Raw genomic sequence first — 16261 nt, 5'->3', positions numbered from 1 at the left:
TTTCGAACAATGTGGTTTGCTCTAAAGTAAAGATGTACAGTAATTACATAGTTGTGCAACTGGTTGACTATTCAATGTGTCCTTTTTATGACAATGGCTATCTTTCTGCCTGAGTTTGTGATCATCAGCATCCGTATCCGCCCTCGCCCTCTTTGATGAAGCCCTTCACCCCTGCCACTGACACACAAACAGACTGGTTGAAGTATGTTATGGTACTAGAATAAACCCCTTCAGATCTGTTGATGTGCTTAACCTTGTCAAACTAGGCTTAGGGGTATCTCCATTCCATAGATAAGCTGATAAGTTTTCATTTATATATCACATAGAAATGGGTTGAAAAGTGCAATGATGGCTCTTGAAATAGAAATTTAAATGAATTCATATTTAAACAGGTGTAACCTTGAAACAGGCAACTTCAAAGACCAAGTCTGTAGGCCTAAACAGTTCCAGCTTGCGTGGAGACAGCAGGATGTTTACTTTAGCTGCCAGTGTTACTGTATGTATGCATGTTATTTACTGTGAACAACCTTGAACCATATATCTTTGCAGTTTGTAGAATATAGTGGCATCGAGCAGAATAAACTTGGCAGAAATGGAATATAATATTCATAAGTATGTTTTAATTAGTGTATCTCCTGAATATGAGAATCATTGTGTTTTCCTTACATTAGAATGAGCTCTTTATATCTACAGAGAGAACTGGTCTTTATCCCCATGGGGCTGCCATGTTCCTCCACCATGTTTCTACAGTAGCCCAGAATGGACAAACCAAACACTGGCTCTAGAGATGGCCTTTGCTTTTTCATGAGTTTCAAAGCCACTGTACGTATAATTTCCTGTTCATGTTACACTCACGGAGAAACACTGATACATTCACTCAAATCATAAACCAGAACAAATGCACTTAAATCAAAGTAATCAATTTTGGCTTTTTCAGTCAGAAGTGCAATTTCCTGCTGTTATCTGCCTCAGACCTCTTCATGAAGCACTGCTGATAATAATGAGCGGTCTCATCCTGTTGAATTGTCTTCTGTTTGAGTTTGTGACAGCAAGTAAATGACACAGAGGAGATGAGTCTGCTTGTGACTTTCTTTGCATCCTTATGAACAGGGGTGATTATAAACAAAAGTGCTGCCACCCGTCAGGGGAAATACACATTGCAATTATGGTAGAGAAATCATGCACACAAAACCTTGTTAAAATCTAATGAGCCTAAGGTTCTCTCTTGCTTGAATATTATGATTGCAAAAACACAAATTAAATAAACTGGCAGAAAACCCACAGATAGATAGATAGATAGTAGATGGATAGTTATGCATTTATCAGGTGCATGAACACCGCAGTAATTTAATGTTGCATGCAGTGCGCGTGTACACTTATGATTGCAAATGTATACTGTTTGGAAATTAGTCACAGCAATTTAACATGACCTGGCTCCAGCACTGAAGCCAGTGAATCTGGAAAAATGCTGATATCTGCAGCCTCACTGTTGTGATGCAGCTGCATATCCACCTGCCCAAAAACTAAGGCAGGCTGGAGGCATACTGTGAGCACAGTGGCAACAACTGACTGATGAGACACATATTTTTAAGCCTTTTAAAAAAACTTTCACAATTTTTTTAACAGTCTACTTTATGTTCCATAAGTATATATTTTTTTGATATTTTTTAGTAGTGGTAATGTCTGCCTGTTGATCTGTCCAGCACTTTGATCCTGACTGAAATATTACTACTATATTATAATAAATGAATATTACTACTGTACTGTATGAATTTCTTACAGACATATATATTTCCCCTCAGGTTCAAGTTTCCATCTAAACGCCATTAATTTGTGACAACCAAATACCTGCAAAACTAATTACACCCTCTGCTGTACTTAGTGTTTAATACTAATTAGCAAATGTTGGTGTGATGCTGGACAAAGACAACAAACATTACTCACTAAATATTGGCATGTTGGCATTGTGACTAAATATAGACTGTAACTGTAAACCAAACTAACCAAACTAACCCTAACCCTAACCCTAAGCTGCTTTATTCATATGAATGTGGCCAGTCTGTCAAAGCAGTGAGGGTTCCAATACAGAACATCCTGATAACACAACACAGGGTTGGCAAAAAAGTTGAATCAGACTCAACTTTTGCTCCAATGCAATGCGACTTCAAAGCTATGCGTTGGCCAATCACAGATATGCCAGTGCACTTTCCTGGTGGATTACTTTGTAACATGAAAGCAGTATTTATAGCCTTTAACTTTTGTTGCTGTGATAACTTTCCAGAGTTGAAAAATTCTGTCTGTATTGCAAAGCATTATGATGTGTTTTGGTGTCTCACACGCCTTCAAACACATTAATTATTTAGTCTGGACTTGTATTTCATTGTCTCAACAATACCTCCAAACAACACACCCCCACCAACACAACCCCAAGCTTTATAGAGCTGCTTACGTGCTATAGATAGATGTGGCTGTATTGGCTTATGTTCTAATACTAAGAAACAGGCCTGCAGTTGTTCATGTGGTGCGGATCGAGCATCAGTTATGCTTGGTGTGAAGTTGGAATGAGACTCCAATAAAGTAGTATGAGTCTAGTATTAGATTCATTATTTTGTGGAATGTGTGTGTGTGTGTGTGTGTGTGTGTGTGTGTGTGTGTGTATGGGTACGTGCCTGGCAGCAATGACAGTGGCATTCCTGGCCTGGTAAGGTAGACGGGCTGTAACTCAAGGCGATGACAAGGAAAGGATCACCCTGAGCCTTAAAGTGAGAGCACTGAGCTGGCCCTCATTATTCCACCATAATTACTCTCTTTCTCTCTTTCTCTCTTTCTCTCGCTCACCATCTTACTTTTCTTCTCCTTTTGAATGATTTACAGGAGCAGAAAGAGACAAACAAGAACCTCAGTGCGCCCACAGAGAAACAGAGAGTAGACTAAAACAAAACAGGATTTCTGGATGTTGAGCCTCAGGATCAATGTAACAAAGCAAAGCATCCTGTCCAGGTGCTGTATGTAGCACAACAGCAAACTAAACATCTCAGGTACAAGGTGAAAGATGGTGATTTTGACTTAAAAGAGGCTGTCGTGGGATCAAATACCTTTGCCTATGCACAGTTAGATGAATGACTTCAAGTCAGCTATAAGCTGTTAGTGACTGATCTATTTTGTAAGTGTCAGCTTATCATAATCAGCTTTTGCACATTTTTTAAGCTGGTGATTCAACACAATCTCTGAACTTGAAGTAAATAAATGTTAAAATGTCAGCAGTGCACAGTGCAACAGTGCAACTTCTCTACTGTTTTGACAGTTTTTAATCATAGCTTAAAATAAGAAAATTAAACTAACAATAGAATTTTTTTGTTTCTCGTGGCACAAGTTGACAGTGACATTTTCTAGCCCTGTTATTTGTAGGAACACTGAAGGGGCACATCATGTGTTATAATTGTCTAGCTGTTTTCTGTTAGCTGTAATGAATTGTACTCTGTGACAGGGAACAACTAAAAAAAAACAACAACAACAAAACAATGAATGTCAAACACTAATGAGAGATTGTGGCTTCAAAATAAGTACATAAATTGCTTTTTCTGCCCCTACCAAAAAAAAAAATGCATATTATATTTAAATGTGTTTCTTTTGAACATTCGAAATGTAGACACTTTGAAAAGTCAATTTTTGAACAGACAATACCATCAAAGAAGTAAGGCTGTCATCCTTCACAGTAAACATGAGCTATTTATGTGCCACCCAGTAATTAACCCTCTGTCCAACATACTGCTATATAGAGAAGAATAACACAAGTTTCCAGCTAGTTTCTGTAACACAGCATTACTATTGTGACAGATCTTTATGTGAGTGGTGGTGCATAGCAGGTGTTGGATGAAGCAATGCAATCTCCCTGAGATTATGTTTATATGAAACATACATTTTACATTTTTATGGTAATTACATTTTGCTGGGAAACATAATTACTTCCACTGGCAGTGTTTTTTTGTACAGTTCATAAGGAGGTGGTGTTGGTGGATGATGGCCATACAAAGTACAGGACCTTGATAACAACAATTGTGATTCTCATTCAGAATCCTGCTTGTTAAGTTTAGATAAAAACATTTTGGTCGAGGAGAAGAAAAATAACATTTTTTATTTCAATGTAAAAATGTTAAACTAAACTTATCCTTTCTCATGCTTCAGTTTGCTGTTATGTTTTACAATATTTATTCAAGATTGAGCCTTGGTAGTCGAGTGGTTACTGTGCATGACACGTAATGGCTGTGTCCCTGCTTCTATGCCATGTACTATCAAATAAAGGCAAAAAAATGCCCCAAAAAAATAAACATAGAGATCTCTCTCTGACCTTAACCAGGTGCTGTGAGTGCTTAAACATGAATAGCTACGGTATAATCCTGCTGTAGTTGCTGCAATAGAATAAGGTGTTGCAAAAGATGGATATTGTAAGGAAAACAAATGAAAAATGTTGTAAAGTGAACATATAGGAGAGTGTTAATTAACATTTTGCCACTTTATAGATACATCTTATGTATGTTTATAAAAGCGTGGGAGTCATTATTAGTATAAAAGTGGAAATTCTGGGTCATGTGGAGTGCAAAGCAGTTACTGTTTATACCTGAGGGTAACATCAGGGACAGCAGCACTTATTGTGGGTGGGTGTCAACTTATGTAAACAATCCTTTGACATCATCAAAAAAAAGAAAAGAAAGAAAAGTTAATAGGGGTGTGTTGTTGTGTTGTATTAGTAGAGCAGACAGACAGGGATAGATTGATTCCACTCCTTTGTTTTGATTTTTGGTGGTGGTTGCATTTCACCTTTTTTTTCCACATTTGGATGGAGAGTTTGCCACATGACACGTTTAATCCTTAAAAAACGTTATCTTCCTAGATGAAAAGCCCAATCCGTGTTACTGCTGAATCCACATAATGACTCTTACACAAAGCTCTGTGATAGTAAACTCTGGGGTAAAATGCAATTCAGGGTGTAAATACGTTTTCAAAAGCAGCTCTTATAGCACCTTACGCCAGGTGATTATTTGAGAATGGTGTTCTCCTGAGCCTTTTTTATGAGGCTGAGCACATTCTGTCTGGTTAGACACGGCAGCTATCAGCTCAAACACACCCGCGCTGCCACCTTTGAGATTACTCCACTGATTCCCATCTCTCCCATCATGGAGACTTGACATTTAGTTACAAGACAGAAAATTGTCTTCAAAACACCTCAAAGGAAAACTTTAGTACCTGACAGACGAGACGGGGGGAAAAAAATCCAATTTATGTGGCTGACAAAGAGAGTAGAGCCAATTTAAGTACACTTGGATAATGTTAGATGTCAAATCATCAATGAGAGGCAGAAAATCAAGATTACAGTATGGCTTGTAGAGATTTTGTTTTCATTATGCTAATGGTTTTATTGGACCATTTTATCACATTTGATCCCAAAGGCTAATTGACATGAGTATTTTTGGACAGCGCTTTTATTTAACATTTCGCATAAAAAGGAGCTTTTCAGGCATACATCTGTGTATCCCACCATGTATATAGTAACTGCTGTATGAACATGGAACAATGAAAAAAAAAATGCATACATATAAACACATTTTTGTATACTTGCATCAATTTACCTATGTATAAAAAAACTAACAAAAAACTACAGAACTCACACATACACAAAAAGAAACTCAGAACAAGAGTGTTCCTCCTTTCTTAACAAGTGGTAATCTATATAATCAGGAGTTAAATACTTCCAATATACTTCTAACGTACTACTTATGACGGCATATGAGGGTCACACATGTAAAAAAAAAATACTGACCTGGAGGAGTGGGGGTAATATTTTGGGAAACATGTGCAACTTTTTTTTCTTTTTTTACAAGTATTAAAGTAAATAAAATGATAACATAAAATAGAAATAAAATGTTCCTATTTGTTTATTCAATCTCCTGATCTTCTGATAAATCTAAATCTTTAACATAATCAATGAAGAGCCTCCATATACTCAAAAACATGTTTAGCCTTTAACCCTGCTGTTGTCCTCAAGGAAGGAAGGAAGAAGGAAGGAAGGAAGGTAGGAAGGAAGGAAGGAAGGAAGGAAGGAAGGAAGGGAGGGAGGGAGGGAGGAGGGAGGAGGGAGGAAGGAAAGGAGGCCACCAAGCTGGACCACCTGGGCCTCAACACACACCTGAGCAGCTGGGTACTGGACTTCCTCACTGGCCGACCACAGACTGTGTGCATGGGGAGACAGGTCTCCACTAGCATCACCCTGAACATCAGTGCACCACAGGGCTGTGTATAGAGGCCCTTCCTCTTTTCCCTCTCTACACTCTGGACTGCAAACCCATCCAAGGGGACAACACCATCTTGAAGTTTGCAGACGACACCATCGTGGTAGGCAGAATCACATCAAACTACGATGCCGCCTACAGGACAGAGGTAGAAAACCTGGTGAGCTGGAGCCGAGAAAACAACCTGATCCTCAATGCAGCAAAGACAAAGCAGATGATTCTGGACTTCAGGAGGAAACAGAAGCCCTTTGTCCATCACCCCATCACCCCATCAATGGAGAGACATTGGAGGTTGTGCAGAACATCAAGTACCTCGGGGTCAACATCAGCCATGACCTGACCTGGACCGTCAACACCATGATGACGGCCAAGAAGGGACTTCAAAGTCTTCACTTCCTGAGGTGCTTGAAGAGGCCACGCCTCCCACAACAGCTGCTGGTGAGCTTTTACAGGTCAGCCATTGAGTCAATCCTCACATACTGCTCTCCAACGCATCATCAAGACTGCAAAGAGGATCATCGGCACTCAGCTCCCCAGACTAGAGGACATCTTCCAGACCCGCTGCATCCGGAAGGCAAAGACAGCACACACCCTGGACACTGCTTCTTTACCCCCCTGCCCTCAGGAAGGCGCTACAGAACACTGAGCGCCCGCACAACAAGACTAAAAAAAACACCTTTTACCACAGAGCTGTCACACTCCTGAACTCCGCCCCCTTCCCACACTGATACCCCCCCCCCCCCTCCTCATCAACACACACATTGCACTACTGGCCCCTTAAGGCTTGGACTTCTTTGCACATGTTTTAATTATTGTTGACCCATTGTATACATTGTTAATTGTTTTCTTTTATATTTTCATATTTCTATTTATTTACATGTACAAGGCAGCTGGAGGACTGCTCCAACAAAATGTCATTGTCCTGACAATGACAATAAATACTATTCTATTCTATTTTATTCTAGGAGGGAGTAAGGAAAGAAGGAAGGAAAGGAAAGAAGGAAGGAGGGAGGGAGGGAGGGAGGGAGAAAGGAAAAGATTAAGGGAGGAATGGAGGAAAGAAGGACATTTGCCATTCACAGACTCCACGGGAGGTTTTGGCCCCAAAAGAAACTTGAATGTCAAACTTGAGGAAAAAGTTGAACCACACACACAGACACACACACACACCAACTTTTCTCTTCTTGACTCATCAGTGAGGGATTTCGGTGACCCTAATCCATGTTGTGCACAGTTATTTCAACCCTGAAGAAAGAGAAGTGGGGTGCATGGTGGTGCTGATGGTAAGCGGGGGTAAGTTGCGTTCTGTCATTGTTGCCTGACTTCAAAGCCACCAGCTCACCATGCTCTCTTCTGAAATCCCCCCCCCCCCCTCCCAAAAAAAACCTGACAACATTAGAATACCATCAAACACTCTCTGGCTGCCTTTGAAATGCCACTGACACTGTTTGGCGTTGCAATTTGCAGGCTCTAAAGAGCGCGCCCGTGTTATTGAAATAAATCTGAGGCTTGTAATGGGAATGGAAATGAACACATCTTTCATGCTTTGGCTTAGAAGTGAGAGTTGAATATTGAGATGGAGCCTTGTTTCCCTGGAGAGTAGGTTGTTGACTTTGTAGCTCTTCCCTCAGTGTCCATTGTAGCCTTTTTCTTTCCTGTCATTTTTCTTTCCCTTCTTCTCTCCTCCATTCTCCTCTCCTGTATTCTCTTCTTCCTCCTCCACATGGCAGAAAACGATTCTGTCCAGAGGGAAGATTTTTTTTAAATGTCTGCAGCCAGCGAGATAAAAGAAGACAGACAAAACAGTCACAAAGGTTAAGTGTACTAAATTAGTTTTTTGATAGACTTCAGTCTATTGATTTTATAGTCAGGCAGTGCTAACCGTGGACTTTTCTCATTCCACCTGGTGCTGGTGTGATGGGAGAGAGATGTCTACAGATTGATGAGTTTCAGTCAGACACACACACATTGTTTTTACAAGGTAAAACACAAGGAGGGTGGAAGAATAGGAAGACACTTCAGTGAGTCTTCAAGTAAGTTGTGTGAAGCCCCAGCTACACCACATCCCCTTATTGAGAAACAAGAACAATAAAAGTTAGAGCACTCTCAGCAGTAGAACAATATGGGTTAATTACAGCAGTGGGTTGCAGCCTTTCTACAACTGTGTGGTAATGTGTATGCATTAAGACCATTAGTCAGGCCTGGATGCAGTGAGGGTTGAGATTGTATCCCCATAATGAGGAGGAAGTGGCTATTTCCAGTAATCTGAGAGCTGTTGTTTACTAAGGAATCATAATGCTGTCATTATGAAACATATGTTTTCTCAGTTTCCTGCAATAACATGAAACGTTTCTCGTATTCTCCATCGTCTTTTGATAGAAACATTTTCATTTGATCTTCTTATGTGACGAAACTTGGACAGAAGGACAGAACAGAACAGCAGCAGCCTCTCTCATCAGCATCAAAGCCCAGTATCCCACTCTCTCTGTCTATTGGCAGTGAAGAGCTGTCAGTTACAAGCTGGCAACCCTATAATGTAACTCACTGATGCTGTAGGGTGTTTGTGTTTCATTGTAGCAAGTATCTAATGATGAGTACATTGTCTCTACCATTAAGGACCCTCATCAGGACCAATTTTTAGTAAGTCAGACTGAATCAGATCATTGGTTGTGTTAATTAGGGTTTGTAATATATGCTATATTGGCATGGCAGTGGTTCAGTAGTTCAGATATACAGTATGTTTGAGGCGGTGAGCATTGAACACCACAACATCAAGACCGTTATATTGGATTCAACTTTTAACGAGTGGGTCCAGCAGAGAAGGCTCGCAGCCTTTGCACTGAGAGGACCGGAGCGCTGTTTTATCTTCAGAGAGGCACCACTGATCTGCAAGCTGCTCTGAGAAACTTGATAAATATGGGCTTAAATTTAAACCCATTTCTTCCTCACAAAGATGCCCGTTCAGTCCCCGATGTGAACAGAACACAGAGATGAGACACTTTCAGATCTTTTGTGAAGGAGTTCCTTCTTACAGTACCAGAGAGATTTTTGTATGTTAAGCTGAAAGAATCACATCAGTAATTGATGAATCATGGAGGACGAAGCCTTGAGAGACTAATATTCTTTCCTTGCCTTGGAGACATGGAGAAATCATTCCCATCTACATTTTTTTCTTGTTTTTTTCTACACACAAATTGTGAAGGAAAACAGACAGACATTATGCTGGTACATTTATAATTGTAACCATATGGAATAGCACGTACATTGTTTTTTTTCCAAATGCGGTAACTCAAACAGAAATGAAAAATAAATAATACACTTATATAAGCCACCATATATCTGAGGGAGAAACTTCTGAGGCTTGAAATTTCCCTGCTCTCTCAGACCATGCCAAGAGTTGTAAAGTAGGGGAGAACAGGGTTGGTTCTCACATTCATTCAATCTCATTTCCTAGCGGATGCTGTTAAAAAGTGTTGGTACTGAAAGTTTCAGAATTTAAGTGAGATCTTCCATGGTCAACTCTGGAGTAAACAACTTGGCATTGAGGTGAGAGGATGTTGAGTGTTTTCATGTAAAAATGTAAATATCCAGCTCTGCAGTGTTTCTCTTGAATGCTTTTAAAAACAATCATCAGCATTAAAAAGTATGACGAGAGAGCTATAGTTAGGTAGGTTTTTTGCTTAGCTACACTAAATCATGTGGTTGTTAGCTTTGTTGGTAGCAAAACATCCCAGTTGCGGAAGTTTGTCACATTCTCTTTGGGGTTGGTTGTCACATGTTGGCATATATACATATATGGTTTGATATATCTAGTTCTTTCTTTCTTTTAAGAGAGCAGAATGAGCAGGAACTTTGTCAAGAAGACAAACAAGAGCCAGACTCCTCAGGATGTAAAGCTCAGAGCAGTCAGAGAGGTGGAAATGTACAATATGGTCATATAAGGACAAAAAATGCTCTTATAAGAATGATTTTTCCTGTTTATGTTCTCTTGGTGAAGGAGATGTGTTAGGTTGTGTTTCAATGAAACTAAACATTTTAAATAATGTTTAAGATTGTCTACATTTTTGACTTTTCCTCATTAAAACAACACAGAGACAAACAACTCCATAGTGTGTGACTACCAACCCCATGATGCACAAGACATATTTGATGGTTCATATCTTTAGAACAGAATCAGCTGAAGGAGAGTGAGACCACTCTATTCCTACCTGACACTTTAAGCTTCTAGTACAAGTTTCAAAGGAAAGTAAAAAGTGTGACTACCAACCCTGTTCTCCCCTACCATGTGATTCCTGTTGCACCTGCTTTACTAATCAATAACACATGTACACATCCAAGTATGCACACTTCCTCTGTGACATCACCCTCCAGGAGCCGTGACGGTATAGGAAGCACAGCGGGACGACGTGAAGGATGAGGGAGGGGAGGATTGTCGGGGGCTCGAGGGTGGGGAGCACTGGGATCATGTCGCGACACCGAGGGGAGTGTGTGAGAGAGATAAAGAAAGGATGAACATGATCAGAAGGGATAAAGCTCTGTAGAGTCCTTGGCGGTATCTCCCTTAGTCAGACAAGGCGAGCTCCCATGCGCCATGAGTCACATGCACATAACTCAAATGTGACACTTTTCTTTTTCCTACACCTCCATTCTTTGCTCTCATGCAGCCATTCACTGTAATGAGAGCAACAGCACTGCAAAAGCAAGTCAACCCAATTAATAAGTCTATAATGCAGTGGGTTTTACATGTTGCAGGAGGCTTCAGAACATCCTACTCTTTCTTCGGGTGTCTGTTTATCTTCAACTCATCTGCTTTGATTTTTTTCTCAACATGTCTTTTGTGTTTAATTTGTTGGGAGCGAAGGCATAACATCTACCCAATCTGTGTGTTTCTTCCAGTCGAGTTTGATGATTGTGCGGGTAACAAGGACGTGGAGTTTGAGGTGTCGAACCCCAGCTTTCATGTGAATCGCGATTTGTACGTGGTTCCTCATCGAGACGTCTCCTACAGCGGGCCAATCATGTTCATCCACGGGCACAGTGCGCATGCAGATGACATGGCACAGGTGGACATCACCGGACCACCGCCACGCAGTCTCAAGGTGAGTAGAGATTGTTGTGTGCAAGTGTGTGTGTGTATGTGTGTTTTTATAGCACTTTGCTTTCATTTACATTTGACACTTTTCGTAGTTGAAATGGTTAAAGTCTGTGTAAAGTAAGAATAAATATGTGTTCTGAGTTTGACATACCACAGAAAAGTGTGTTGTTTACCACCCTGCCAAATTTGAACGATTAAAAAAAACACCAAATACATGAAATTAGGCTTCAAAGTTGTGTAAAACTCAGCCACTTTCTCTGCTCCCAAATGCTGTGGAAGTGCGCACCGAGTTCACTGAAACCCCGCCCCCTATCAAGTGTCACCTGTCAATCAAAGTCACCACCTCTACCAGAAACATGGACGCTACATCTGAGAGCTTTCTGCTGCTAACACAGCTGCTAGCTTGGCGGCTAACTCAGCTGCTAGATTGGCTGCTAGCTCGGTGGCTAACTCGGCTACTAGCTTGGTGGCTAACTCAGCGGTTAGCTTGGTGGCTAATTCAGCTAACTGGCTAACTGTAGACTTTAGTAGTAGTAGTGTGTGCTGAATGTATTTATACCTCTTCAGCAGCAGGGGCGGGTTTATGCTAATCATAAACTCATTCAGACCCGCCCACTAAATCCTGAAGACAGCTTAGCGACATGGGAGGAATCAGTCCCACTGGCTCTGTGTAAATGTAACAAAATTTGCCTCCTCGCACCTCTAAAACTGCAATCAACACAGTATGTCTGGTTTGTTTTAGTCAGTGCAAAAATGAAGTGTAAAAATGACACGTTGAGGTGTACAGGAGGATTATGTGCCGAACTAATTCTCTGTTGGGGCAGTAACATCCTGGAGCATCAGCTGGTTGTCTAGGAAACTCATAGAGACTACATAAGTTAGGGAAGTTGCTGTGCCTAGCCAGGAAATTGTCATATATTTATAACTCCTAATATCACCAGTTATGGCCTTTTCACGGTTTGTTTCCTGAACAGATGTTTAAAAAAAAACAGTGTGAGCTTTAGAGGTGCTGTTAATCAAATTATTTTTCACCATTGGAAAAAAAACAAGTTTGCTTTTTTCCCCTTTCTCCAGTCTTTGTGCAAAGCTAAGCTAACTGGCTGCTGCCTGTTGTTTCCTATTAACAGACTTGAGATTCATACTATGAGCAAAGTGTGCCTTTGTCAAACTATTCCTTCAAATGAGGCGACAAGATGGAAAGTTTAATTTAGTCATTTGCGTGGAGATATATATACACAGGCGCTGGGTGTCATTCACAAAACGTTAATTCATTAATGATCATAACTGCAAATTAAAATAGAATCCATCAAGTGTTCAGAAGCATCTGTTTTCGCTTTTCACTCATATTCATGCATATGTTGATGAATTTGAATCACTCATACATGTGAAGCATTTTCATGCAACCTCAATTATCATCAGTTAACATAATTGCACCACCTCAGAAATGCCATATTCGACAGTGGGGGAACACCCACATCCATAATCTTTGAAACCATACGGACTTGAAAAGGACAAATATCAGAGTATTCTACAACAAATATTGGCATTAAAGCCGTAAGATGGCTTGCGAGGCAGCTTGATTCCTGACATCACGACATCACGACATCACAAGATCATGCAAAAATCCATCTTATCGCGTGTCAAGTTTTGTGCTGTGGTGGTTCAAACCATTCAGCAATGCGATTTCAGCTGCCTTGCAAGGTAAGAAAGCGGTAAACAGTGATGGAAAGATGGTTCGTCCAATCATCTGCCAAGCATTTTTTTGAAAGTGCCTGCCCTTTTCCAAACAGTCTCCATGGACGACTTCTCAGATGTAACAAACTGCCAAGTTTGATGCCATGTTTGATGTTTGACTATTGATTCAGATTATTGACACATAGAAATGTTAAACTCTCATAAAGAGGTTAAATACTTGGCAGTGTCTTAGAGAAAGTGTTGAATCCAGCAATCCACTGCAGATTTCACATATGCTCTACATATGCTCTGAGTCAGTCTGGTGCAAATTTGTCTTGAATGTAAGAACGCACCACTTAACCTTTGATGATTACCCAAATGTGCATTTTTCCTTCTACTCATGTTTTTTATTCATCATTTCATGTATGAGGTCACAAGGAAGAAAAAGAGAAACGAGGCACTTTTTGTACAAGGCAACATAAACAGCTGTGATGTTTTTGACCACTTGCACATGGTTTTTGCACCAGAGTTTGGAGTATGAAGAAAGACACCGGCCATTTCCAATTATATAGGACTTTGGCCAGTGAGCCTGCACCCCTACCCTCAGCTTTGATTTGCTGCAAATGTGTCCTTTTGTTTGTGTAATCTATAGAAATGTGTTTCTGTAGCCAGCAAATTGACAGCCTTACAGAACTCTATACACATGAATAAACACCATTGTCCCTTATTCATATACCCCATACTCCTGCTCTGTTTAGTCTAAATAAGTTGATTAGGGAAAGTTTCCAGGGACTGTAAGGTACCGTTTGTGTTCCCTTCCTCTCTCAGAGATCATCTGTCTTTGTGCTGCAGCTCTCAGTGTCCTGCTGGTACCATTCCTCCAACCCTGGGCTTAATGAATGTCTCCATCCCTTTTGGCCTGATGTGGCTCTCATTTGATTGTGCCTTTCGCCATCGTTTATTTGGTTAGCTAGTCCATGGGTGTTACCTTGGCATGTCTTTGAGGATATAAATGAATTAGACTTTGGCAAGTTATGTTTGGGAAGTGAAGTTTCTTGTGACTAATGTGGCCGTATGGTCTGCCCTCCGCATGATGCTGTGTGTGTGTGTGTGTGTGTGTGTGTGTGTGTGTTTTCCACTTTTATTTAGGCATCTCTTTCAAAAGTTCCACTAGCTACTAAACTTTTCTCAACTATGCTTTAATGCCTCTGTCTATCTTACAGTAAAGTTACTCTAATTGCACAGCACAAACAGTGATAGAGCTCATGAATAAGGAAAAAGGGTGGAAAGAGGAAGAAGAAAGGTTGTTGGAGGAGCCATACAGAGAGGGAGACATCCTAAAGATAATACAACCATAAGAGAGGAAGTGTCCTCTAGTGAGACGGTGCTGGTTGAAAGCTCTCATTATTTCACCATCAATTAATCTGCTGAAAGTCTTCAAGCTCTGGGACTTATATCATCAGAAAATCTATTGTTCCTCTCTCTGTCCATATCCTGTCGTCCCTCCTTCACTCTCTCCACCCCATGCCTCTGCACCGTCGTCTCAAGTGGCCCATCAAACACGTGTTTCGGAGCGGCAGCAGCAGCTTCTAAAGAATCTGTAACTAACTCATGGCATATTTAAAAGCTTGTTCCAATAAGCCGGGGCTTTGACTTGTGGAATGGCTCCGCTGACAACACTGACTGGCATGCTAAGCTTTAAATCTCCAATCTCAGACAGCACTTGTAACAGTCAAGCTACCTTGATACCTCTCCCCTGTTTTTCAATTATTATAGCACGGGGTAGGTTTCTCTTGAAATTACATTTTCATAATGAAATCTCTTTGTTATTCCCCTGTCAAAGTTACATTTCTGATTTGCCCAAACCTCCCTTTGTTTCCTCTTTTAACACGGAGCGGAAACCTTCCATGGTGAATTTATTGGCATAACAAATGGTATTGTAGCATAAAATATTGGCTGGTGATAATTGATAAGTGCTGGGAGCGAAAGGTGGAGAGAATCAGTTTTTAATTCCTCGGTGTGAGCTGTTAGTTTTGCTGTAACACAAGCCCAGAGGGAGAGAAGGAGCTGATGAATGATTCCTATTATGAGCAAAACTCTGAATTCAAAGAGTAATTTATTCCCCTTTTTTTTGCAAGCGATCAATATGTGAATTAATGGAAGACTGCATTTCAATTTAACAAATGCACGCTCCAAGATATGGACTTTTTTTTTCAGTGTGTGCGTGTGTTATTATCCCGTTTTGTTTTGGTTGTGTTGTGCAGAACGACGGTTATGCAGAACATTTTCTTGCCTTCAGGGGGGGCCTTAACAGGCACCATTCAAATGTAACAACTGATAAGAGGCCAAATAATCTGAGTCCAAAAGCCTATTTATTTTGCTTTTGTTATGTTTCATCCATTTCCGCGCACTGAATGAAATGTAATATTGCATCCTGAGCAAAATCCTCATCCTGCAATGGCAAATAGATTTCCTCTAACCAAGCTTTCAGTGTTCAGTAAGGCTTTCTGGGAATGACTAAGATGTGACATCTCGCAAACCAAAGTACAACAGCTCACATTATACAACACAATACAAATAATCTCTCTCTCTCTCTGTCTCTCTCTGTCTCTCTCTCTCTCTCTCTCTCTCTCCATCCCACTCACACCATCTCTCTTTAGCTTGCTCTGTAGGTGTCATTTGTTAATTCTGTTTACCGCCTTTGTCTGTTGTCTGACTTTTTGAGTTCCTCCTCATCCTCCATCATTTTTCAAAAAACCTGCTTAATATATCTGCTAACTTACATATGTTTCGTTGGCTTTTTAATGCGTGGGAGTGAGTAAACCAGAAAGAAAAAGGCTTAACGTCATGTTAATTTTAAAAGAGCAGCAAAACAAACCTTCACCTTGGAATTATTGATGCGCATAATTAAAAGAGCTGTGCTACTGTTAAAAAAAAAAAAAAAAAAGTCTTTGTTTCACATCAGGTAAAGTACTGAAATAAGAGTAACACAACTATGAAGCGCGGTGGAGAGCAAAGACCTTTTCAGTACATTGATATTAATGTTACAAGCACTTTAACTGCTTTTCCATAAGATCTTCTACACACTGGTGTTGTGATGATCTACATTGATCTGACTCATACTTTTTTTTGTTAATTGATGATATTTTCTATGTTACAAAACCACCATTTCTATATATTTTTACTGTAAGAGATTTCATCTTGG

At 40.3% G+C, this 16261-nt stretch overlaps 1 protein-coding gene across 1 annotated transcript in view; it reads left to right on the top strand.

Annotated features, from left to right (window-relative positions):
- cdh13 (cadherin 13, H-cadherin (heart)) overlaps positions 1-16261 on the top strand; it is a 263838-nt gene that overhangs the window by 17122 nt on the left and 230455 nt on the right. Inside the window, exon 3 of the mRNA XM_053319996.1 lies at positions 11184-11386. Within this exon, the coding sequence (XP_053175971.1) occupies positions 11184-11386 (203 nt within the window). The remainder of the gene's footprint in view (positions 1-11183; positions 11387-16261) is intronic.

The sequence above is a fragment of the Scomber japonicus genome, chromosome 5, assembly GCF_027409825.1.
Source record: "Scomber japonicus isolate fScoJap1 chromosome 5, fScoJap1.pri, whole genome shotgun sequence".
Taxonomy (NCBI): Eukaryota; Metazoa; Chordata; class Actinopteri; order Scombriformes; family Scombridae; genus Scomber; species Scomber japonicus.
Note: the sequence above shows the minus strand (reverse complement) of the source record. Positions and strands in the feature narration are given on the sequence as shown.